Below are 24,949 nucleotides of genomic sequence, written 5' to 3'. Positions count from 1 at the left end.
AGCAGCTCTGCCCCCCTCCCCTCCTCCGACCCCCTCTCCGTTTAGGAATGAGACCCCCCCGCCCCCGTAAATCAGAGGGATTTGCCGAAGGAAAGGCTTGCGGGAGGACGGAGGGATGCTCCGCCGCCGGAGCTGGATGCTGCCCCGGCAAAGATGTGGGAAAGGACCAACCTGGCGGCCTCAGGTTTTCCTCCTCTTCCTCCCGCAGAAGCCGGCGCGTCCCGCCGCAGGAGGAACCTGCCCCATCCGTCCTCCTCTGCGGTTTATTACTACACTGTCAGAGGCTATTGTCCTCTGCGGGCAAGGGATGCTGGCGGTGCTGCTTCTCGCTTGGACAGAAAGAAGACGAGATTCTATTCGTTTACGCGTTTTATTGTTGTAAACATTAAAACTGTCTTTCTCAAAGAAAGAGTTATCAGGAGGAAAAAAATAAAATAAAAATAAAATAAAATAAATCAGCGTTTCTAACTGTCGTACACCATAGAAAAAAAGGCAGTGACCTGTATCATGTGCCATATGGGAAATAGTCAAAGAAAAACACTACAGAATATGGCAATATTAAAAATATTACTCGAACATAAAATAATATATTAACTGACAATTTTAGACATAAAAAAAACCGGAACAAAACAAACCAAAAATTCAAAGTGCTCAGTAATTTCCAGGGAGTTATGTATATTATAAGCACTCTGGAAACAGTCAAAAGCTGCTGCATGCAAGATTTGTTTAGCTTTAGACAACAAAATAATCAAGATATAAACTTCTTTTTTAATCAACATCAACAGTACATACAACACTTACAAACAAGGAATGTCGGACGGTGTTTACAAACACTATGTGTCCCTTTGGGGAGGATTTCGGGTTCTGTAATACTTGTGCCCACCTATTTTACAATTGAGAAAACGTTTGAAGCTTAGATAACTACCAGTCTTTATAAAAGCTAACAGACTACATAGTGTCTGAAATACTATTTATAGAATATAGACATTACTGAAATAGCAAGTGCCTATAACATCGTCACCCTAGAATCGTCATGCTTTCCTGGTACGGAGGGATTTATTTTTCTTTCTCTTTATTCTTTTTTTTTCTCTTTTTTTTTTGTTTTTTTTTTTTTCTTGCAAACACGTTTAGCTTTTACTTTTAATTTATTTTTTTAGAATTGTTTTCCATATTTCTTCATAAATAGGCACAGAATAATTTTTAAAAAGCCAAACTGCATCTGATAAATTTACAAGCCTTCGCCTTCTTTAATGACATGCCACCCACGCAACATTTAGGTTTTGTATATATTACAGCTTTCTTTTACAGCAGAAAACTTTAGTCTTTAGGAGGGTGAGACCTGTGGGTCACCTTAACGCTTTCTTTGTCACCGCGTGAGTCTTAGCTGCGCATCCGGCGTTGCCAGATGTGTTCACCTTTTTAATCAGAAGTCCTCAATAATAAATTCATTTATAAGCTGATAATAAAAAGTTTATACCATGGTGTTTGTGTAGTCCATGATCTGCATCCATGATGCCCCAGAGCCAAAAACGCCCCTTCGCGCTCTGCCTGCAGGGGGTCAGCAACACTGGTGGGGACGGGGGGGCTGGCACCCAGGGGTGCCGCTTTGGGCCCAGGCCAGTTCCCCTTCAGACAGGTGACGTTTCTCTCCAGTTCGCTGGAAGGGCAGGGGAAGAGTCTTAGAAAGGTAAAGTGTCCAGAAAAAGTTTGTCGATTATTGCTGGCGGTGGCACCAAGTCTTCCAGTTTCAGGTAGAAAATGCGCTGCAGCCCCTGCGTGCAAAGCGTGCGGAGTTCGGGGAGCTTCCCCAAGAGTTTGGACAAATAGTTGGGGCGATTCAGCCCCCCGTTATTAAAAGTCACGTGGTCTTTGAGACAATTTACAATCTTGTTCTGAAGTTCTTCCACCCTCTTGGGTTCCTTCAGCCCGTGCCTCTCTGCAAAGAGAAGGATGGGGTTAGAGGCTGGCGGGGGGGGTGAGGAGCTGCCCAGCGAGGGGGGGGGACACCGACCTGTGACCATGGCCAGGGCCGCGATGCAAGAGAAGGCAGAGATATCGATGTTCATGTTTTGCAAGTTGGAGGAAAATTCCACAATGGAATCGATCCACTCCCCGAAGCCGCGGACGCACTGCAGCCGGTGCAGGACCACCCCGTTGCAGAAGATGAGCTTGCCCTCCACCGGGTTTGACCTGCGGGGAACGTGACAGCCCCAAAATGAACCGAGGAGTGAAGGGAGGAGAAGGGAAAAAATCAGAGAGGGAGAGAAAAAGAAAGAAAAGAAAGAGAAGGAGAAAAGGAAAGACAAATGTTAAAAAGAGAAAGAGGAGTGAAAGGAGAAAAAGAGAAATAAAGATGGCGAAAGAGAGGAAGAAAAATAAAACAGAGAAGAGAAAGGGAAAGAGGAAAAAGAGGGGAAGGGAAAGAGAAAGGGAAAGAGGAAAAAGAGGGGAAGGGAAAGGGAAAGGGAAAGAGGAAAAAGAGGGGAAGGGAAAGAGAAAGGGAAAGAGGAAAAAGAGGGGAAGGGAAAGAGAAAGGGAAAGAGGAAAAAGAGGGGAAGGGAAAGGGAAAGAGGAAAAAGAGGGGAAGGGAAAGGGAAAGGGAAAGGGAAAGGGAAAGAGGAAAAAGAGGGGAAGGGAAAGGGAAAGGGAAAGGGAAAGGGAAAGGGAAAGGGAAAGGGAAAGGGAAAGGGAAATAGAAAAAAGAAAAAGAAAAAAGAAAAAGGGAAAGAAAGGTTAAAGAAAAAGAGAAGAGAAGATGGGGGGAGAAAAGCTAAACAACTAATTACTTGAGGAGCAATAAATGAAGGATTTAAGAGGCACCTAATTACCGAGGAGTTAATAAAACGCAGATCAGTGGACCTTGAAAGGATCTGATTTCATAACGGCCCAGAAGTGCCCCCCTCGGCTCCTGCCCCGCTCACCTGTACGCCAGCCGCAGCACAAACAGCTCCAGGAAGGCGGATTCAAAGAGCAGATCCTGGTCCGTTTTGGGCAGATCGGTGAAGCCGGGAATTTTTTCCGCCCACCCCCGGATGATCTCCATGGAGCCGGTCAGGAGATCGTAGAACTGCTGGATGTGCTGAGTGTCGTCCCCGCTCAGCTGGTAGTCGGGGTTAGCCTGGAACTGGAAATTCATTTTAAAAAAAAAAAAAAAAAAAAAAAAAGCCCTTAATGAGGTTCTCTAAAGTATATAACCCGTGAAATTGCTAAAACCCGTTAGCAGAGCCCCTGGCCGCTCGGTCTCGGTGCTGGCCCGCGGCGGCCCCTCCGGGGCCGACGCGGGCCAGCACCGAGGCCGAGCGGCGAGGACGGCGTGCCACCGGCTGACCGCTCCCCCCGGCCACCGGAGCGGTGGGTGGGCGCAGCCAGGTCCCTACGCGAGCTCGGTCCAGCTTACCCTGGAATAGTCCAGGCTGGTCATAGCCGGGTTGGAGTCGACATGGGCTCTCACCAGCGCACTGATCAGACTCACCGGGGGAGAGGGGGGAGAGGGCTCCTGGGGGCTCTTCGGTTTGGATGGCAAGCGACCCCTCCGGCCTTTGAGGCTGTCTGTGCGCACCACTGCGAAGAGAGACAGGGGCACGGGGCTCGGCTGGGCTCCCCGCCACGGCTGGCCCCGGCCTCGGGGTGCGCCGGCCCCGCGGACTCACCCTCCTTGACCATGCCGACGGCCAGGCACTTCTGGAAGCGGCAGTACTGGCACCGGTTGCGGCGGCGCTTGTCCACCGGGCAGTTCTTGTTGGCCAGGCAGACGTACTTGGCGTTCTTCTGCACCGTGCGCTGGGGGGGGGGACGGGACGGGTCAGTGGAGGGGCCTGCACACCCCGCTCCCCGGCCACCGCTGCCTCCCCACTCTTCTCTTTATTTCTTTTCCCATCACTCCTATCTTCCCCCCCGCCCCCGCTTTTTTTTTTTCTTTATTTTCTTTCTTTTTTCTTCCACTCTTTCTTTTTTCCCCTTTTTCTTTACCCCCCTTTCTTTTTTCTCTTTTTTCCTTTCTTTTTTTCCTTTTTCCCCTTTCTTTTTTTCGCCTTTCTTTTTGATCTTTTTTTAAATTTCTTTTTCCCTTTCTTTTTTCTCTTTTTCCCTGTCTTTTTTCTTTTTTCCCTTTCTCCCCCCCTTTCTTTTTTTTTTCCTCCTTTCTTTTTTCTCTTTTTTTTTCCTTCCCTTTTTTTTTTTTCCCCTTTCTATTTTTTCTCTTCTTTTTTTCCAGGGCATTTAACAGGAGAAAATTGATAGCGTTAACATTTGAGCTAACCTCGCAGCTCCTAGCTGCGTTTTATATGCCAAGAGGAGGGAAGGAGACGCTCGGTAAATACAAATCCGTGGGCATTCATATTATTTACATTCCTTGGAGACCTTCTCTATTTAAAATGATAAGATTATTCAATCAGGATGGTGAAATAAAGAGATCACTTAATTTTACCACAGGGAATTCTGTTCCACTTGGTTAGCTCAGACACGGTTCTCTGTCCTAACCAATTTCCATCTGAAGGGGAGAGCGGCTCCGCGCCCCGGCGGGTCCCCCCCGCCGCCCCTGCCCGCCGCCCGCTCACCTTGAAGAAGCCCTTGCATCCCTCGCAGGTGCGGACGCCGTAGTGCTGGCAGGCGGCGTTGTCCCCGCAGACGGCGCAGAGCCCCTCGTTGGAGGGGGACCCCCGGGAGGGCGGCGATGGCACCTGGCTGTCCAGCAGCTGGGGAGCGTGGCCCAGCTGCAGCCCGGGGAAGGCCATGGAGGGCTGCTTGCGGATGGGGTTGGGGACGGCGAAGGCCTGCCCATCCACGGCGTGGTGGCCCCCGGCCGGCTCCGGGTTCATGGGGACATGGAGGGGCCCGTCGAAGCGCATCTGGCAGCTGGAGACGGGGGTGCCGGGGGGCGACTGCTTGAAGGAGAAGAGGGAGAGGCGGGAGACGGGCGTTTTGCGCTGCTCGATCATGTGCGTGGTGGCCACGTAGTTGGGGTGGAAGTTGTGCAGGGAGCCGGGGTCGTCCCACATGGGGCCGTGCTGCACCTGGAAGCCGGGCGTGGAGGGGGTCGGGGGCGACGAGGGCTTGTAGTACACGGAGCCCGAGTGGGACATCATTTCCTCGGACTGGGGGGGGGAGGTGGCCGTGCTGCTGGTAGCCGTGCATCTGAATGTCTTCCACCTTAATGGAGGACTGCTGTCCGGAGAGGGGCATTTGGTACAAGCAAGGTGGCTTCACGTCGTAGCTTGTGTTGTAGTTGTCCATAAAGGTACTGAAGCTGGGGAGAGAAGTGGTGGCAGTGATTTCAGTGTTGGTGAGGTCCATGCTAAACTTGACAAACTCTGGAGTTAAGAAATCGGAGCTGTATTCTCCCGAAGAGTGGTAACCGTAGCTCTGGGAGGCCGGGCTGGCTCCTTGAGGCGAGGACCCATACTGAGCCTGAACACAGGGCATGGCTGGAAACGAAACAGGGTCATATAGACTCGGACCGTACAACCACGCTCCATCCACCCCCCCGCAGCATTCCCCCGTTCGCCGGTCAGGGCAGCGTGGTGTCCCGACCGGCAAACGGGGGGATGCGGGGATGAACCGTGGGAGCCCGGGGTGGCGGACCCAGCCTGGTTACGGAGGGAGCCATGGGAAGGGGGGGACACAAACCTTCAGCCGAGCTGGAGGCGTTGTCGGGGGAGCCGAGGGCAGACAGCGTCGGAGATCAGCGGCGAAGTTTTAAAGCGCAGAGGAGGAGAAGGGCTCCAGCCCGCCCGGTGTACTGGCTGCAACACAGACAGGAGGGAAGATGCTCTTCAGGACGTCCCCGGGAGGAATGACATCCCCACCCCGAGCACAGACGCAGGGGAGATGCTCTTCGGGAGCAATGACATCCCCAACTCCGGTCACAGACACACAGGAGACGCTCTTCGGGAGCGATGACATCCCCATCCCAGGCACAGACACACGGGAGATGCTCTTCGGGATGTCCCCCAGATCAGTGACATCCCCACCCTGGTCACACACACGCGGGAGATGCTCTTCGAGAGCACTAACATCCCCACCCCGGGCACAGAGATGCAGGAGATGCTCTTCGGGATGTCCCCGGGATCAGCGACATCCCCACCCCGGCCACAGAGACGCGGGAGATGCTCTTTAGGAGCGGGGAGATCCTGCCCCGTCGAGGACCCCGAGATCCCCGCGCCCGAGGAGCTGCCTGTGGGGTTGGTTTGTCTTAAATCGCGACAGAAAACTTGTCCGCCGGCTCGCACGCACCCACCCGGGCTGGCTTCCCCCCTTCCCCCGTTTTTTTCGTCCGGGAGAAGCCGGTGCGCTTCCCCGGCTCCAGGCGAGAGACGCGGCTGCGGACGGGGGAGGTTTGCCCGCTCCCGTGGGCACCCCGCCACCTCCATCCCGGCGGGGACCCACGCCGATTCCTGCCACCCCCACGCGTGACAGGCGCCCACGAACCCCTCCGGGGCTCCCCCCCGCCCCCGGCAGCTGGAGATGCTCCCCCAGCCTCGCGCGTGGAAGCCTGATTTTGGGGTGTTTTTTTTTTTTTTGGGGGGGGGGGGCGGGCGTGGGGACACACGCGTGGGCACTCACCGGAGAGCGGAGACCTGTGCATGCATCCAAGTGCCGGGCGGCGTGGCGGAACGCGGCGTGGCGGGGCGCGGAGGTGGCGGGAAACGGCGGTGGCGGGAAACGGCGGTGGCGGGACACGGTGTTGGCGGGACGCGGCGGCGGTGGCGGGACGCGGCGGCGGGACGCGGCGGCGGTGGCGTGGCGGGACGTGTCTGTGCCGGGGAGCGCGGCGGCCGGAGTGTCCCCCGTCCCCGCAATGTGCCTTTGTTTATGTGGGCTCCCTCTGCCACAGCCAACGTGCGCCGCGAGCCCCCCGCGCGTCACGCCGCGTCACCCGCCCCCCTCCACCAATCAGCGCCGCCGGGGGGCCGGCCCGGCCACGCCCCCCTCCCTTTTAGTCAATTTCCGACGGTGACATCACGCCCAACGGGCACGCCCCCTCCCGGGCGCGCGGGGCGGGGGCGTGGCCTCATTTGCATAGAGGGCGGTGGCGTCACCCGCCCCGGCGATGGCGGGGGGGGGGAGGCGGAGGGAGAACGGGGCGTGGCGGCGCGTGTCTTCCCCCCCCCCCCCCCCGCCCTCCCCACCTCTTGCGTCATCATTGACGCAGCCAGCCGGCGCGCCAAAAATAGCGCGCGCCCCGACGGGGGGCTCCCGGGGCGGCGGGCAGCTCCCGGGCCCTTCGGGGCGCCGACCTGAGCCCCCGAGGGCCCGGGAGCTCCCCGCCGCCCCGGGCCCCTTTTTTGGGGTGAAAGCCCCTTATTTTCGTGTTCCGCCGCACATCCGCGCCGCCTTGGGTTTTTTCGCCTCCGTTTCTCACCAGCCGCGCAGAAAACGTTCCCATTTCCCATGCAAAAAAAAAAATAAAAATTTATTTTATTTATTCCTTCCCCCCCCCCGCCCCTTTCCCGCAGCGTTGCACAGGCACGGCCCCTCTGATTTGCATCGCTAATGAAGTTTGGGTCGGTGCGGGCTGGAGGAGGCATCGGAATAATGGTTCGGTGTAATTAAGGGTGCCTGGCTTGTTAAAAAAGAGACAGGGAACCTGAATTTGGCACCGCTGTGATGAGCTTCGGGCAGGTCCGCGGCGGAGGGAGGGGGACACTCGGCCCCCTGCACGGTGGGATCTGACACGGAGCCCAGGCCTTCCCGCCGGACCCTCAAAAAAGGAAGCCTGCAAAGAAAAAAAAAGGCAGAAGTCCCAGATTTGGGTGTCCTGTTCCCACTGCGAAGTTCCAGCGGCTGGAGGTGCGAGAGGGAGGGCTGGTGGGCAGCAGCTGCTGTACATTGAATTCTGTAAGTGCTGCTCTGTGCAGAACCACGGGATAACGCACCCGACGCGGTGCAACCTTCACCTAAAAAGCCAACATTTCCGACACAAAATCCTTACATAAAAACCCTGTGAAGCACTTAAATACGAGTGGTTTCTGTCAAACTCTGCTCATTCCTTCCTATCACGTTCCTCGCGGTGGGTTAAGCCATCGCGCTCTCTTTGCACGTGCTTCTCCCTTTCAGCTTACGCTGTGAAAGCTCTAGCGCCCAAACCAAACTGCTGCCCGCCCCCGGCTCCCAGCGCCCCGGGGTTCCATTCCCTGCAGAGCTGCTGCCCGGGTTTATCCAGCGGGAGACGAGATGGTAAAGGCGAGCGAAGAAATCATATGTATCGCCGTAAGGTGCCCCTGGTCCCCACGGGCTGTTTGAAGCCACCTTCCCGTGTCCTGGGGCGCTGCTCTGGCATCGCCTGTGTGGTGCGTGCCCCGCGCGTCCCCTCGCTGTCACCCGGCCGGCGGCATCCATCACCCCACAATACTTCACCCGGGCTATACTTTCACCACCGCAGAAGAAACTTACTGCACAGGCCCTTATAGGGATAAGTAACACATCTAATTACCATATCCTTAGAATAGATGTAATATAAATTTCATTACTCACTTAAAAGTTCTAAAGTTAACAGCATAAACTTGAAGTTGAGTAATTAAGTAATCCTTATATAGACACTTATTAAAGTATTTATACATATTATCTTAAATCTACATCTATCATTTTGCCAATTAAAATTAGGACTTTAATTGCAATTAAGTAATTTAATTGCCAATTGAACAGCAAAATTGCTAAGTGACTAATTTTAATGCCTATTTTAATTACCAATCATGACTGGGGAGGGAGCTAATCAAGCAGTATCAGAGTAATGATGTGAAAAAAAAGGGAGAACAAACATTCAAGACTACATGCTTTTTTGAAAAAGAGCTCTAAATTAAATAAATGCAAACACAATTTTGTACATGTGGTGAAATGCTGTATTTTGGTACCTGAAGGCACAAGCACAAAGAACGCATTCAATTACAGAGAACCGTTGCTTTGCCCCCAAAGCACTGAGGATGATGTGCCTGCTCGCTGCCGCCGGTGGCTGAGAGACCCAAAGGTGAATCAGGAGCATTTTTGGCCCTGAATGGCCCATACAGGAGAGCTGTCCCCAAGCGTACTCCAAAAAGTAAAAATCCATCTTCCTGAAAGGCTGCACCCACTGCTAACGAGGTTTCCCAGCTCGTTAGAGCAGCTGCCACTGGAGGATGCACTGCAGCTGGCCCCACGGGCCGGATTTGGAGATGGTCTGTGTGTAGCACTGCTTCAGGTGCCGTTGTTTTCAATAAAAGCACAAAAACTCATGTCACTCCTATCTGTGAGCGTCGCGAATTCCCAAGGAAAGTTGGTGTTTAAGGCTGAGAAGCGCAGACACTGCCCTGTGGCAGCCGTAGCTGTACCTCCATGAGGAGAAAGACCGATACTGGATCCTCGTGATGGAGTTCTGTTGTTCCAGCCGGGAGGGCAGCAGCTGTGGCAGCCCGGCGCCGATTCTGCACCCGGCATCTGTGGTGCAGTGGTGGCAGTGGCCACCACGGCCAGGCACAGTTATCGCTGTGGCTAGTGCCCGCAGTGACCGCCACACATCAGGAGCTCTGCTAAACCCCCCCCGGTTTAGCCCAGCCGGCGGCGAGGGCCATGCAGCCGCTTCATCGCTCCCCCCCGGCACTGGGTAGGGAGAAGAGGGAGAAAGGGAAAAACTCATGGGTTGAGATAAGGCAGTTTAATAGAACAGTAACGGAAGAGGAGAATAACAAGAACAGCAGCAACAACAACAATAATAATAATAACAATAGTAAAAGAATATGCAAAATCAAGTGATACAACACAAGCTGCTCTCAGCACCCCATGATCGCTTGCCCAGCCTGTCCCAATAACAATCACGGATTCCTGTCCCCCCGGCCAATCCCCATTTATACGCCGAGCATGACGTCTATGGCATGGACTTGTGGCCAACTTGTCCTGTCTGTGCTCCCTCTCAGCCTCTATTGGAAGCTGACAAAGTCCTCGACTAACATAAACATTACTTAGCAACAACTAAAGCAACACGTGTCATCAGCATTATCCTCACACTCAATCCAAAACGCAGCAGCTACGAGAAAGAAAATTATCCCAGCTGAAACCAGGACACTCAGGCAAGTGTTTCAGGATGATCCCGGAATCCCAGAGCGTCCGGGGTCGGCAGGGACCCCTGGAGGTCACCCGGTCCCAGCCCCTGCCAGAGCAGGGTCCCCCAGAGCCGTCGGGCAGGAACGCGTCCAGGCGGGTTTGGGATCTCTGCAGAGCAGGAGACTCCACACCTCTCTGGGCAGCCTGGGCCAGGGCTCGGGCACCCTCCCAGGAAAGGAGTTTTCCCTCCTGTGGGGCTGGAAGTTCCCGTGTCCCGGTTTGTGCCCGTTGCCCCTTGTCCTGTGCGCGGGCACCACTGAGAAGAGTCTGGCCCCACGCTCTTGCCCCCCGCCCTGTAGCTGTGGCTGGGCATTGCTGAGATCCCTCTCAGGCTGCTCCTCTCCAGCGGAACAGCCCCAGGGCTCTCCGCCTGTCCTCAGCACAGAGATGCTCCGCTCCCTCAGCATCTCCGCAGCCTCCGCCAGACTCATGATGTTTTGGGAGAGGGAAGCTTTGTTTCCTCTTCAACAGGTGAAAAGTTTAAGACAGAGAGGTATGGGCTCTTAGAAGACACAGTATGCACAAGCAGCTGCTGCCACTGGTGTCAGGAACCCCCGCCACAGGCCAAGACCCCACTCCCTGGGGACAAGGCTGTGAAAGAGGTAGTACCGGGCCCCGGGGCTCCCACGATCCACCCCCGCTCTGTGACCACATGCTGCAGGGGATGTTTCCACCGACAGATACTGGTGGTGTCACTGAGGGATCCAAAATAAGTAGCATCACTTCAGTGAATACCTTCCAGAGGGACAGAGGACCAGATTTCACTTTAGCACTTCTTTGCCTGAGATGTGAAGGCAGAGCCCCGATGGAAAGATAAAGCTCCGATGGGAAGTCAGAGCCATCAGAGCATGGGGGGTGCTCACGGCCAGACTCGGGACACGAATGGAGCAGCTCACGAGCACTCCGTTGTATCTTCCTAAAACTTCCAAAGGAGCATCATTCTTCTTTCTTTCCTGCTCTTAGCCCACTCCTGAAACTCAGTCATGAAGTACATAAGGTATATGTTACAGTATATAAGCTATTTATTACAGTATATAAGGTATTTATTACATATATAAGTGATGTATGGTATTTATATTAGGTTTAAGGTGTATATATATATAAAAGGTATTTATTACAGTAATGTTTATTTCCACTTATATTCTTACTGACATGTGATTTTTCTACGGAAGACTATAAAGCTGTATTTTCCCTTTATTATCACCGGCAAGGCAGCGCGACGGGTGGCCCGTCAACGTCTGCCGGCTTTGACAGCTGTCAAGGCCCCCGAATGCAAATAGATGTTTATCGCCTGTGAAGTCTGGCTGGGTTCGGCCACGTCCCTCGTACCGCAGCGACGAGACCCCTTCACCGCCTCGCCATTCCGCAGGTCAAGGCACAGAAATTCATCTCCCCCGCACTGAGCCATTACATTTATTTAATTTTTTATTATTTTTTTATTATTATTTTTTCCCGGGATATATTTGATTGATATCCTTCGAGGTGAAAGGCTAAACCGGCCCATATGGCACGTGTTTCCTTTCCATATGCTCTCTGCCCATCTGCGCTTAAGCTGCCGGTAGCAACATCTGCCCTCCCCAGCGATCCAGCTGTGCGGGAACTGCTTGGTGGAACCATCCAACCGATTTAAACCAATTTAAACCCAGTTCCCGCTCCAGGGGGGAGCAGGAGCCGGAGCGGCCGGGAGCGACGGGGAGCCACCGCCGTTTGGGGTAATTTGCTTGGGTTTTGTCGCTTTTGGATTTTTGGATCCGACAGGTCTGCGATGAGGAGGTGCAAAGTGGTGGTTTGATGTCAGCCCAGCGTCCTCTGGATGCAACCAGCTCCCCAGAATGGGCTATTTTTAAGTGCCGCGCAAAGTTTTCTTACATAAAACACACATCTATATACTTAAACACACACCCCCACGCAGAGCGGGTATAACGCATACGTAGATTGGGTGTTTAACTTGGCAGCGTTTTCCTAAAAGGTTTGGAAATGCCAAAAGTAGTAACTACGCTGCAGAGACGATTATAGCTTCTCATTTGCGATTCATTTCTGAATTTCTGTAGTCTGACGAGGACGCCAGCCCGGTTGGAATAATCGCAAAATAAGCCCAAGATTCTCCCAGGAATGGCACTGGGACGGCAACCGGGAAGAGGCAGCTGCCCCATGAGCAGATTGGGGAAGGGTGCACCATTCCAGCTCTTCCAGTCATTTTGCTTCCAGTAGAATATATGAATGTAATTACACTTTTTTTCCACCCTGTAATTTATGTATGTGGGCTGTGGAGGTGCACGTGGATCAGGTGCTCCTGATCAGATGCCTCGCCAGGGGATGCAGGTCCCTACCTGGAGCGGCATGTTTGGCCACCAACCCCAGAAGAAGACAGTGGTGACAGCGGGAAGGGCTGGCTCTTTGTGTGTGTGCTGACAGGGATGCCCAGAGTAAAAGCAAGCCATCCATATTTAAAAGCGTAAGAACCCCGAGCCATGATTTTTCAAGTCCCCTCACTCTTGTTTTGCGTTTTCCAGCCATGCCATCACCAGGAGCTCTCGCTGGTGATGGTACCCGGAGCACAGAGATCTGCCTCCCATGGCCATGGCGAGAGAAGGTCTACGCGTTCGGAGGGGACCTGCTCCCTCTGCCTCACGCGTTTCCTCAGTGGAGAAGTCCCTGTTAGCGACACATGGGGAATCAGGATGGTGACGGCGATGTGCAGTGTCCCAGTGGCCAGCATCTGGCTGCAGTGACAATGGACGTGGCCGGGGCCCCCGTTGGCCGTCGCCTGGCTCGTTTGGGAACTGGCTCAGGGATCAGCCCCAGGCTGTTCTGCCAGCTCCAGGAACCCCCCAGAAATGTCATTTGAGTGATGTGTTTATGTCACAAGCGCTCTAAAATAGCATAATTACACTTTGTTTTCCCCATAGTTTGGGAATTAACTGACAAAACACAGAGAAATCTGGTTTAATTAACTACTCTTTTTAAGTGAAATCCTTTTTGTTGTTTTAAGTGAAATCCTGTCCGGTTTTGGGAGGGATTTTCTCAACACGACTGGGATCCTTCCCCCTCACACAGTCCTCAGAAATACACTCCCTGAAGACACTGCCGTATTTGACTGCAGGAAAACAAAAATTCCCTGAAGTTGGGAAAAGGGGCAGGTTTCCACCACAGCCCCCCGGAGAGCCGGCTGGGCCGGGAGGTGTTGCTGGCTCCATCTCCAGATGGACAACGCTGTCTGGGGGCCCTGGGGCACAGGGGGGTCAATGATAAGCTCCAAAAGTGCCTCTGGGTCTGCCTGGGGCCAGCGCTGCTCCCAGCTGCAGCCAGGAAAGGCTCAAAGACACAAATCCAAGCGTTTTTCCTCCAAGATGTGGTGTTTTTCATTACTGGAGCCTCATAACAAGAGAATGAGGTTGCTCATGGTGTCAGGAGGCCAAATGCCAAAACCGCCTGTGTGAGAGAGGGTGTTTCTGGGGACATTACGGCATCGTTATCCTCGTCCTGCCTTGCGCTGGCTTGTGTAAAGCCTCACAGATGTGAAACATAATGCTGGAGGAATGTCTGGTCTGACCGAGTTACCAGGAGTCTATTTCTGTCATCCCCAACCAGAGGCACTTTGTTGAAGTCCCGTTAAACAATTTGCTGTAGGGTGGACTTGCTGCCAAAGGCACAGAGTGTTTGGCCCGGTGAATTCATCGCCGCAGAGGACGGCCGTGACCCCTCGCTCATGAAAGTAGTTGCATACAAAGGTGTCGTGGTTTAAAGCAGCAGATGTGCGGCCTACCTGTGCAGGGGCGGCAGGCAGCGGCCTAGGTAGGCCTCACCAGCCCTGCCACAGCGCTTGAGGACTGACGTGCACTGCTTGGGGGCCAAATCCTTCCCCTTCATTCAGGTCGTGGAATTGTAGAATCACAGAATGGCTTGGGTGGGAAGGGACCTTAAAGCCCCCCCAGTGCCACCCCCTGCCCTGGGCAGGGACACCTCCCACCAGCCCAGGTTGCTCCAAGCCCCGTCCAACCTGGCCTTGAACCCCTCCAGGGATGGGGCAGCCACAGCTTCTCTGGGCAACCTGGGCCAGGGGCTCACCGCCCTCACAGCAAACAATTTCTGCCTCACATCTCATCTCAATCTCCCCTCTTGCAGTGTAAAACCCTTCCCCCTCGTCCCATGGCTCCCCTCCCTGCTCCAGAGTCCCTCCCCAGCTTTCCTGGAGCCCCTTGAGGGCCTGGAAGGGGCTGGAAGGTCTCCCCGGAGCCTTCTCTTCTCCAGGCTGAACCCCCCCAGCTCTCTCAGCCTGTCCCCACAGCAGAGGGGCTCCAGCCCTCCCAGTATCTCCGGGGCCTCCTGTGGCCCTGCTCCAACAGCTCCGTGTCCTTCTGCTGTTGGTGCCCCAGAGCTGGAGGCAGCGCTGCAGGGGGGTCTCACAGAGCGGGGCAGAGGGGCAGAATCCCCCCCTGGCCCTGCTGCCCACGCTGCTGGGGATGCAGCCCAGGGTGTGGGGGTTTCTGGGCTGTGAGTCTTAAGAAAATAATTTTCCATTGAGGCTGTAATCCTTGAGCCCTCCTGAAATAGATATATTTTGGGTATTTTACCCAGTATCTTTGAAAACTGTTATGGTCATGACTAGCAAGTGGGAGACTGGTGCGTGCCGACCTTGCAGAGCTGCGCTGGAGCATGCCAGCCCCGGCAGGTGCCAGCCAATTCCTCCGTCCAGCACGGCTGGGGATGAAGTCAGGGCAGAAGCAGAACCCCCCGATCACCGGCCGCCAGGGCTGTCCCTGGGCTGGGATTCAGCTCTGCCCGGGTCACCCCCTGTCCCACGGCACCTGTCAGACACTGGGTCTCTCCCAGCCGGGACGTGTCCCCAGGTGAGGGGCTTTCCCCAGGGATGCCCAGGTTTCATCCCCCGGTGAAGTCCTAGTTGGCAAAACACACATTTAATTTCTAGAGGTGACCAGGTTCTGTCTTGCAATCATCGCCCTGAACTAAGTCTGAGTTGTGAAATACAGTCTGTTTCTGGCAAGAGAGCTGTTAAAGCGTATCTCACGGCTGAAGGTGCTGGTGGTCACAGAGAGACACCTGGGTGCACTGCGTGACAGTCACCCACAGCGGCGTTATCGGCATCCTCTGTTTGTCCCACCACTCGTGTGACAGTCACCTCCCTCTGCAGCTGGCTCCGCGTCGGGTGGCCAGCAGTTAGCAAGTGCCAGAACACGCGTTCAGAAACAAAATCTCATGAGAATTCTGGTTATCTCCTGGGTGAAAGGCTCATACCGACTGCAAGCTTCAGAAAATAGTGGTAAAATGAAGAAAAAAACAACTCATGACAGTTACAAACTTGCAAAACTCTTCATGTATGTGATGGGTGCTGTCATTAGAGGTAAATGGCAGGGAGAATAAACCCATTAATGCAGGCTGTTAATTGAAAACAGGACTTGTGTAGAGAATGGTGTTTGTAATTACAAGAATAGTTATTAAAATACCATTTGGCTTTTTAAAATGCCTGAATTTAATTTATTATTTAATTTAATTATTTCCAATGCATCAAAAAGGGAAGTCTAAGCTGAAAATGATTTACCAAAATTGTTAAAACAGATTTTTAATTATCAGTTTCAAAACGCTGTTGTAGAATATCAGCTGAACCTTATTTTTACTTTCACTAAGAAATGTGCTCTACTCCTATGTAGAGTCTGTTCCTTTCTGGGGTGTTCGGGAGCTGTGCCTGGGTCTGCCCATGGCGGTGGATCACACGAGGGCCTTTCGGGGCTCTTTTTGGCCCTGCCCACGGCAGCGTTGATGCTGATGGTTTTCTTCATGATCTTCCAGTCCCAGGGTGGTTTCTGGGGCGCGATGCTGCTCCTTTTGCTGCCTCCGCTCCTGGCTGGGCTCCGGCCAGGCCCCCAGCTCTGCATCCAGGGGTCTTCTGCCTTCGATGCTTTTGGAAGCCCCAGGGTGACGGGGACCGGGGCTGGCTCTGGATGGCAAGAAGGGGGCACCCACCCGCTCCTCTGGGCTCCGGGCACTTCCCAGCCTCCTGCCCCCTTGGGAAGCGTGCACTGCGGGATTCCCACCACGGCAGCCACTTGCTGCTCCCAGAGAGATGCAGGCATCGTGCAAGAGTCAGGGGAACAAAGATGCTGAGGGAGCGGAGCATCTCTGTGCTGAGGACAGGCGGAGAGCCCTGGGGCTGTTCCGCTGGAGAGGAGCAGCCTGAGAGGGATCTCAGCAATGCCCAGCCACAGCTACAGGGCGGGGGGCAAGAGCGTGGGGCCAGACTCTTCTCAGTGGTGCCCGCGCACAGGACAAGGGGCAATGTCAAGGTGTTAAGACAAGTCCTCAGCGGGATGCAGAACTTCAAAAACCGTGTTGGGACGACCTGTGTTCTCCATCTCCCAACGACTTTCTGAGGAGGGTGCTAGAGCGTCAACACCTCTCGTCCTCCCGGCCGCGCTCCTTGGCTTTCATCAGGGCTCGGCTGGAATTTGGTGCAAATGGAGTGCTTACATCCACCCAACGGCACACAAAGTACATGCTGATCATATCCACTCAATGAAATAATTATGGAGAAACAGGCAAGTAATAATACACAATAAATAATATAGCCTTCTCTGCAGCATTTGAAACACAGTAACTAATAAAGGCTGATTAGAAAAAGAGTAGTGTTAAAATATCCAAACTGTAGTTCAACATGCACACAGAACGGAGGAAAAACTGAGTTGTTTTTCAGTTTTAACTAAATGGAATCTGGTTCTTCAATATGAAAAACTAGATTAAAACTGATCTAAAAATTGAATCCCATTAATATTACTAGTAAATAAAAATATATTATTTCTTGGATGAGGGAGCTTTAATAATAAGAGGTATCATACAGAGAGAAATCAAAACCAGATCGTATATTCACCAGATTGTTCAATACAAAAGCCAACAAAATTAGGCTGTATTGATGTGATAAACAAAAAGAAATATATTAGTTTCCAGATCACAACATTCCAGTACAAGATATCATCGGGAAACTGAGTCAATCTTTGTATCAGTCAAATCTGTATTAAATTAGCCCATACTTCGCAGCGAGCAAATCTACGGAACTGGTCCCTATTGACATATTGATAATGAGATGTAAATATATTGCTTTCTGGTTCACAGCGTTCAGCATCCCACCAGCACTGGTGGACCCCGTCACGCTGGTGGCAGCCTGCGGTCCCCGCGGGGTCGGGTGCCCTGGGAGGGGGCACTGCAGGAGAACAACCCGCTGCTGCAGATGGAATGAGCACAAATTAATAACCGAGCAAGGACGGGGACAGGTTTTTGATCCGCAGCCTCTGGGCTGCGAGGCTGGGACGGTTTGCTTTGGAGTCAGCGGCAACTTCTACATGAAGGGACGAGAATCAGGCTGACTCATTCCCAGTCCCATGGGAATTTCTCCTTTTTTTATTAAAGTTTCTAACAAAATAAAAAGTTTAGTCTAACTTTTACAGAAATATAAAGTTTTAATTTTCCTCATTTACCTTATTAAAAAAAAAAGGCCATGTAATGGCTTTGTAAGAATTTATTCTCTCTGCTGTATGAAGATCCTGTTTAACACACACTGCAAAGGTGTTGTGTGTCTAATTATTGTTCAGTCTTATATCAAGATACTTCGACACTGCAAGCTCACAGCAAACTAGACCAGCATTTAAGAAAATCTAGACCAGTGAAAACTCCTTTGATAAACGTGGCCAATAAAGTAGCTACCAAAGTAGTAAAAGTGCATTTTTGTTTCCCTGTCAAATGTATCAAACCTTGCAGCAGGTTAACATCTGGACAATGAGTCTGGGAAATGTATTCGGTGGGAATCAGAGCAGGAATTAGCTGGGTGGGCTGGGAGACTGAAAAATGCAAATACCCCAAAGCTCGTGACCCCACCTTAAAAGACGTGTCCCGGGACGGTGGGTGGCAGGGGGGGCCTGCGGGAGCAGAGGGCCTGGTTCTGGGGGGAGACGCGGAAGGGCAGGCAGGGAAAGGGCAGGAGGAACCACTGCGGGGGTGGGAGAGACAACATTTCTTGTTTAAATCTTGCCAATATATTAGCAAGGTGGAACGGGCACGTGCACCCCCTCTCCCTACCCACACGCCATCCGGTATGCAGACTTATTTGACGGAGGGATCCGAGGCAAACTTGGGGAATACCTTCGGTTTGAGGTACGAGGTAAATGCTGTTATTAATAATGCGTTTAATTCCAAGTGGCATCCAAATCGGGTAAATCTGGGAAGGTAAGACAAGGGGGCAATTTTGCCGTAAGATTAATGAGCAAAATACAATTAGCTATTCTCAAAGAACAGGCAAAGTGCTAAACACTATGAGTGGCATTTCAAAGGAGTTCCCTGAGCGTTCTCTGACCCTGCAAAGGGCAGATCCTTTCCTGCAGGTCCGTACTACGTGCCCAACTCCCTTCTAACCCGCCGAACCAGCGCCTGGATTGCAAGGGGGCAGGGTGAGACCCGATGGCTCAGGATCTTGCTTTTTCCAAACACTACACGCTATTGCTACTTTATCTAATTTAAGCTCCAAAGTGAAAAATACTCCTTATTTGCCCTTTTTTTTTTTTTTCTTCTTCTGGTTCCCTGTGGTTTTTTTCTGTTGCTACTTTCTGGTTCTGAGTAACCTCTTCTTTCTCAGCCTGAGCAGCGTAAGAGGGTAGGAAGCTCAGAGCCCACGGAAGGAGTTTCCGTGACACGCACTGCTTTGTCTTCCTCGAGATGAACTTGAGACTCCAGGTAGAACATCCCTTACAGGGATTTGCTCACTTGAGTAACAGCATTAAACTCCTGTCCCGAGGGTTTCTCAGTTATTCGTGTTCCTGACGTCCACTGCCACTGAGACTTTCACTTTGCTCAGTTTTTTATTAGTAACAAATTCTTCTTGTTCTTCGGCGCATGATGCTTTTTCACGTTATTTTTAGGTTCGTTTGCAGTAATATGGCTGCCTGGCAGCAGAACCACAACAGCATGCAATAGGTGTCTTCTAGATGCTCTTCTAAGACAGTATTTGTGTCAATCTACTTGCACTAGTGCAGAGGAATAAAGCGGTTATTCTGATATTTTTATATAATGAAGATATATATAACAATTACTGAATTAATTATTCTTATAATTCAGTAATTATACTATTGCTGAAATGAGACAAAATGTAAAGCTTCCAGTTTCCTATCAGCTCGAAAGTAGCCCAGTAAGAAAAATTAAATCCAATTGTATTTTCTGCAGGAGCTACCAGCAGTAGCCCTACCAGCAGTAGCCGGGGTTGTGGGCTGTTGTAGCCAGCGGCGATGAACAGCTCTCACTACGCGCAAGACAGCACTGGTGGGCACGAGGCCGCGTCTCCGGGTCCCTTTGGTTGTACACATTTTTATCACAAGCTTAAAGGGCTACACACCGCATCCTGTAAGGGCTCAAAATTATGTATTTCCAAAAGATTTACATCTTCCTGTTTTCCAAAAAAAAGACATTTGGGATTCCAGATGTAAGCTGAAGAGCACGAAGAATGGAGAAGCAAGAGATTCCCCTGAAGAAAAGGGAGCGCTGGCAGGTGAAATGCAAGGCAGTAATGTGGAGTAAGAGTTACGCTTTGATATAAGGCAATGAGTATGAGCCTTGCCTTCTTGTTGTGTAATTTCAGGCAATCAGGAAAGACCTTACCTAATATTTGCAATGATACTGTGGTTCAGACGGGGCTAAGGAGCATGTCGTGTGATGCTCGTCACTAGAAGGTGATGTGTTTCAATCGGGATATAGATACTTCCAAAGCTTTTCTAGGGACAACAAAGACTGTTCCAAGAGAGCTCATAAAATCTCCTTCTTAAAAATATGACACTCAGGAAGCAAACTGGAAAAAAATAAAATGTTATGTATTATGTTTCTGCAGGCTGGGGACGGAGTGAGAATGGCAAATGTGGAATGAGGTTCAGAGAATAACTCAACACGTTAGGAAATAATAATAATAATAATAATAATAATAATAATAATAATAATAATAATAATAGTGTACTTTTGCAAGGTTGGGGTCAAATATTTTGCAGAGCATTTTAATCGGGCATTCTCTGAACAAATAAAAAGTGTCCTGTGGCACGGTCTGTCCCCATGAGACTGCCATGGTGGTGTCCAAACCAGCTCTGCCTTGGTGTCACTCGTAGGGCTGTAAATTAAAGGCCTGTAAAGAAAGCAGGAGCATTCCTCTGCCCGGACACGTTACACTGTGTAAACCTGTATAATGGTGCTAGGCTCTGTCTCTCTGAGCTTTACAAAAACCCTCCTATTTGCCTCAAATCCTGAAATGTTAATTTTCATCTCTGATTAAGCTGAAGACCAGTCGAGGCTCTTTTATGAAGTCCTGCAGACTCCTACCTGCTTCCCAAGGGCTAAATTTGCCTGAGAAAACCATTGTAATATTGTGTAATTAATTTGCCAGTCAAATAATTTCTGCAGGGCTATATTTTACTTATCTGCCTGCAACCCTAATGAATCTCCCAGTTCACTTCTTTAATCCTGTTTTTTTGCCTTTTTATCTCCTTCTTTAACTCTAACTTTCATAATTCTTTACTATGGTGCGTAACCTGTGTTTTTGGGATGTTCTTACGATGTTCTCACGATGTTCTGAGCGGGAACAGCAAAGCCCAGCTGAGCCCTCGGGCCGGGCAGCACGCCTGGCGTGGCTGGGGGTCACGAAAGGCTTCTGTGCTTCGTTCCTCCAGTTGACCACCACGAACAAGGGAGTTAATGCAATAAAAATCAAAGACGTAAAAATACAGGGGAAAAGCAATTTGTATTTGGAGGACTGAAGATTGTAACTTAATTCAAACTCAGTCTAACGTACGTGCAGAACTTCCTAAAGGTAATTCCGAGCACCGTACTCCCTGATTAGTGACCGTTTGGTAAATAACATCAGCAATTTTTTTAGTTGTTCAGCTTCGCAAATCACAACTCTGTCCTCAGTTTTTTCTAATATACTTACCTTTTCAAACGCTTTGCTAAGTGGCGTCAGTCAGTCGTTAGTTTGTTGTTCATAACCCCTGAAATTTGTCACTTTATGTTTTTTCCTGCTCTGTGGCAAGAATGTTTTTTGAAGGATGAGAGGAACGCTAAATAAAGTATAAATAGTGTAACAGATTCGTGAATATTCTAAGCTGACTCGTTTGGATACTTGCAAACAAATGGACAATATGATCATATGATATAAGAAAAATAACTGTAGCTATTTATTAATAAGCGGCCGATGCCATTGCCACCGGCGCCATCAGCTTGGAGAAAAATTGCTGGGGAAAATCCAGACTGAATTTAAGCGGGTGCCTAATGAGAATCGATGCAAAAGGCAGAACCTTGAGCAGACCCCGTGAAAAGCCCATCCCCAGGGCCAAGGAAGGGCCCCCCAAAGGCGTGTGAAGTTTGGGAGGCACCAGGAATGAGTTAATCCCACAAGGAACGCAGAGGAGCTGCCAGATGCCAGAGTGACTGTTTTTCCCTGCTGTCAGCACAGCAACCCAAACACAAAGAGGTGAATGTAGCCCTCAAAGGGAGCTGCTGAATGTCCAGCCTGTGCCGGGCATCCAGCAGCGTTAAAAACTGCCCGGCACAAGATGACAAAGTGTTTCCTGGCCGCAGGGGCTGCCTCAGAGCCCCGGGCCTGCGGGACAGAGGGAGGGAGCGGGAGATGTGCCTGTGGCAGCGCCATTTCTGCCCCCTGCACTTGGAAGGACACGCAGTGCCACCAAGTCGCTCTATAGCCATCGATGGGTCATTTTGTTTTACTTTACAGCTCAGTGTAAGGCATCTTATTTTGTCCCGTAGCACCCTCATGTTGACTCTTGCCTGAATAATACAATTCACTCTGTATTTGGTAGGTGAGGGTCTGGAGGATGTTTATACGGAGCTGCAATAGAAGCGTTGTTTCACTTTAATACAGGCAGCGCATAAGCTCTTGTATTGGCTCCAAAGGGAGAGTAATTAAATACTTGCAGATATGCTTTGGACCTGGAGCTGCTCCTCTCAGCATCGGGAATGCGCTCTGCTGCATCCCCCTCCCGAGCGGGACGTTTCACCGTCGGAGTGACTGTCCATCACCGCTGAGAAACCCATAAAGGCATAGTAATATCTGTATTATTCATTTTCTGCTATTCTGAAGTCTATGGAAAGGTAAACAGAAGAAGAAAAACCCGACGAGAAGGTTTTAAATTGCTTTGTGTTTTTATTGCAGTGGTTAGTATTAACCTGCTCTGCACCCTTGGCTCCAAGCTTCCGGGCTTCCTGTTAGCAGACACATCCAATAGTTTCTATGTCATGTTAATTATGAAAATCAAATTCAGTAACTCCTAGAAAGCTGCTTCTTAAAATCTGTTTTGAAGAAAGTCAAGCTGTTAAATGCTGTTTTCTCACAGGATAGAAAAACGGGAGTCGCCGAGGTTACGAATGTCAAGACAAGAGGAAACGGCCTCGAGTTGCGCCAGGGAGGGTTAGGATGGATATTAGGAAAGATTTCGTCACTGAAAGGGCTGTCAAGCATTGGAAGAGGGTGCCCAGGTGTCCTGGTTTGAGGTAAAACAGAACCAATTTTCTGATTTGTAATTTTTCTTTTTAGCTGGGCCTCTTCTAACTGACTAAAGTCTGAAATTAACAGCGTATTGTTCAGAAACTGTTCAGTCCCAGGGTGATAAGACCTGATTATACCAAGGAATGGTGCGCACAGAGGCTCTTGCTTATACTTATTGCTATAACAACCAAGGCCAGCTAACTTCGCTGTTTGCCCCGTTGGAGGGTCGGAAGCGGAGAAGCGTAGAGGGGTCCCACCTGCAGGGAGGAGCAGACGGGACAGGCGACCCCAAACTGCCCAACAGGGTATTCCATCCCATCTGCACCACGCTCAGTGTAAAAGCTGAGGGATCAAAGGGGCGAGGCGGCTCTGGCTCGCTTTTTCTTCAATGGCCGACGTCTAAGGAGGACCCTGTCTGTTCGTCTGCCTTTGATCCCGATCCGAGCACTCCTGACTCTAGTTCTGGAATTCAGCTCTTGTTCCTCGCCGACTCCACTCTGGGACTTTCCCTGTGTCTGCTGGTGACACGATCGCCATCCTGGGAGCTGGATACGGTTTTGTATATATACTTTTTTTCTTTAATTTTTATTATTCTATTATTATTTACTATTGTATTATTTATTATTATTTTCATTAAAGTAGTTTAGTTCTTTTTCTAAACTCATAAATCTCCTCTCTTCCTCTCCTCTGGGGGAGGGAGGGGGCCATCTCTCATCCTGATCAGCCAATCTGGCCAAAACCATGACACCAGGGCAGTGGTGGAGTCGCCATCCCTGGAGGCGTTTAAAAGCCGGGCAGACGCGGTGCTGAGGGACGTGGGGTGGTGGGGGTTTGGGCAGCGTTGGGTTGATGGTTGGACTCGATGATCTGAAAGGTCCCTTCCAACCTGGGTGATTCTGTGATTCCATGAGACGGGACACACTGGAGGAACCGCGCTGGGCGGCGAAGGGGCCTCCTCGTCCCAGGCTGTGAAACAGGCACGGCTGCTTCTGGCAGCTTCTTGTAAGAGCATGAATTAAACACACTCCAGTATTACATGCTGTCGTATAGATACATATTGAGGGGAGAATAGCACCTGGATTCTGAAAATAAACCTGAATGGAGAGTGGGACCAGGCAGTTCCCACTAAAGCTAATGGAAGTTGCTGGTTTTGCTGGGCATGTGCCACCAAAAGAACCTGGATGGGTTCTTTTGCTTTTAGTTTCAGGGCTTTAAACCTGCCAAGTCCTTGTTTAGATAGGAAAATATCCTAGAAGAGGGGAATTTGTTGTCATGATGCACCAGCTCTTACCTGACAACTTGGAAGCTGCAGATTTGCTGGGAGAATCTGAGGTTCAGGAAGATGTACTGAAGACACCAGTGTTTAGGTGGGTCCTTAGTGCTCGTTTCCCCACTGTGTGCACTGTGGGCTCCTGGGGAACCATCTGGGGGTCCTGGGGGGCTGGGCCACCACAGGGCACCGCTGGGCACTGCAGTGTGGAGAAAGAATCCCAGAATCCCAGAGCGTCCGGGGTCGGCAGGGACCCCTGGAGGTCACCCGGTCCCAGCCCCTGCCAGAGCAGGGTCCCCCAGAGCCGTCGGGCAGGAACGCGTCCAGGCGGGTTTGGGATCTCTGCAGAGCAGGAGACTCCACACCTCTCTGGGCAGCCTGGGCCAGGGCTCGGGCACCCTCCCAGGAAAGGAGTTTTCCCTCCTGTGGGGCTGGAAGTTCCCGTGTCCCGGTTTGTGCCCGTTGCCCCTTGTCCTGTGCGCGGGCACCACTGAGAAGAGTCTGGCCCCACGCTCTTGCCCCCCGCCCTGTAGCTGTGGCTGGGCATTGCTGAGATCCCTCTCAGGCTGCTCCTCTCCAGCGGAACAGCCCCAGGGCTCTCCGCCTGTCCTCAGCACAGAGATGCTCCGCTCCCTCAGCATCTCCGCAGCCTCCGCCGGACTCTCTCCAGCAGTTCCCCGTCCTTCTGGAAGCGGGGAGCCCAGCACGGGGCCCAGTGCTGCAGCTGTGGCCTCCCCGGGGCAGGGCAGAGCAGAGGGGGAGGATGGCCTCCCTCCACCTGCTGGCCACGCTCCTGTTAATGCCCCCCGGGACACCACTGGCCTCCTTGGCCACAAGGGCACATTGCTGGCTCACAGAAGGGGGGACGCCGGCCATCGAGCAGCGGCCGGGGGACCGTGGGGGCTTCTTCCTGGGGTACCCCCCTCCCCCGGACACGGACCTCCTGCTGCGCACGGGCACCGCGACCGCCGCCGTTGTCCCACCGCCCCCAGGAGCCGAGGGGGGCGGCGGGGCCGGTCCCGATCCCGGTCCCGCCCTCGGATAGCGCGTGGCGCAAAAATTGTCTAGCC

At 51.7% G+C, this 24,949-nt stretch overlaps 1 protein-coding gene across 1 annotated transcript; it reads right to left on the bottom strand.

The window, feature by feature from the left end:
- Nucleotides 1-371: 371 nt before the first annotated feature.
- On the bottom strand, nucleotides 372-6,504 carry NR4A2 (nuclear receptor subfamily 4 group A member 2). Its single transcript, XM_054210077.1, is given in 8 exon segments — nucleotides 372-1,936; nucleotides 2,012-2,190; nucleotides 2,922-3,124; nucleotides 3,398-3,561; nucleotides 3,651-3,780; nucleotides 4,557-5,102; nucleotides 5,104-5,423; nucleotides 5,626-6,504. Coding segments are annotated over 7 exon segments (1,797 nt in total). The 5' UTR covers nucleotides 5,422-5,423; nucleotides 5,626-6,504; the 3' UTR covers nucleotides 372-1,679.
- Nucleotides 6,505-24,949: the final 18,445 nt, after the last annotated feature.

This window comes from Rissa tridactyla, chromosome 7, assembly GCF_028500815.1.
Source record: "Rissa tridactyla isolate bRisTri1 chromosome 7, bRisTri1.patW.cur.20221130, whole genome shotgun sequence".
Taxonomy (NCBI): Eukaryota; Metazoa; Chordata; class Aves; order Charadriiformes; family Laridae; genus Rissa; species Rissa tridactyla.
Note: the sequence above shows the minus strand (reverse complement) of the source record. Positions and strands in the feature narration are given on the sequence as shown.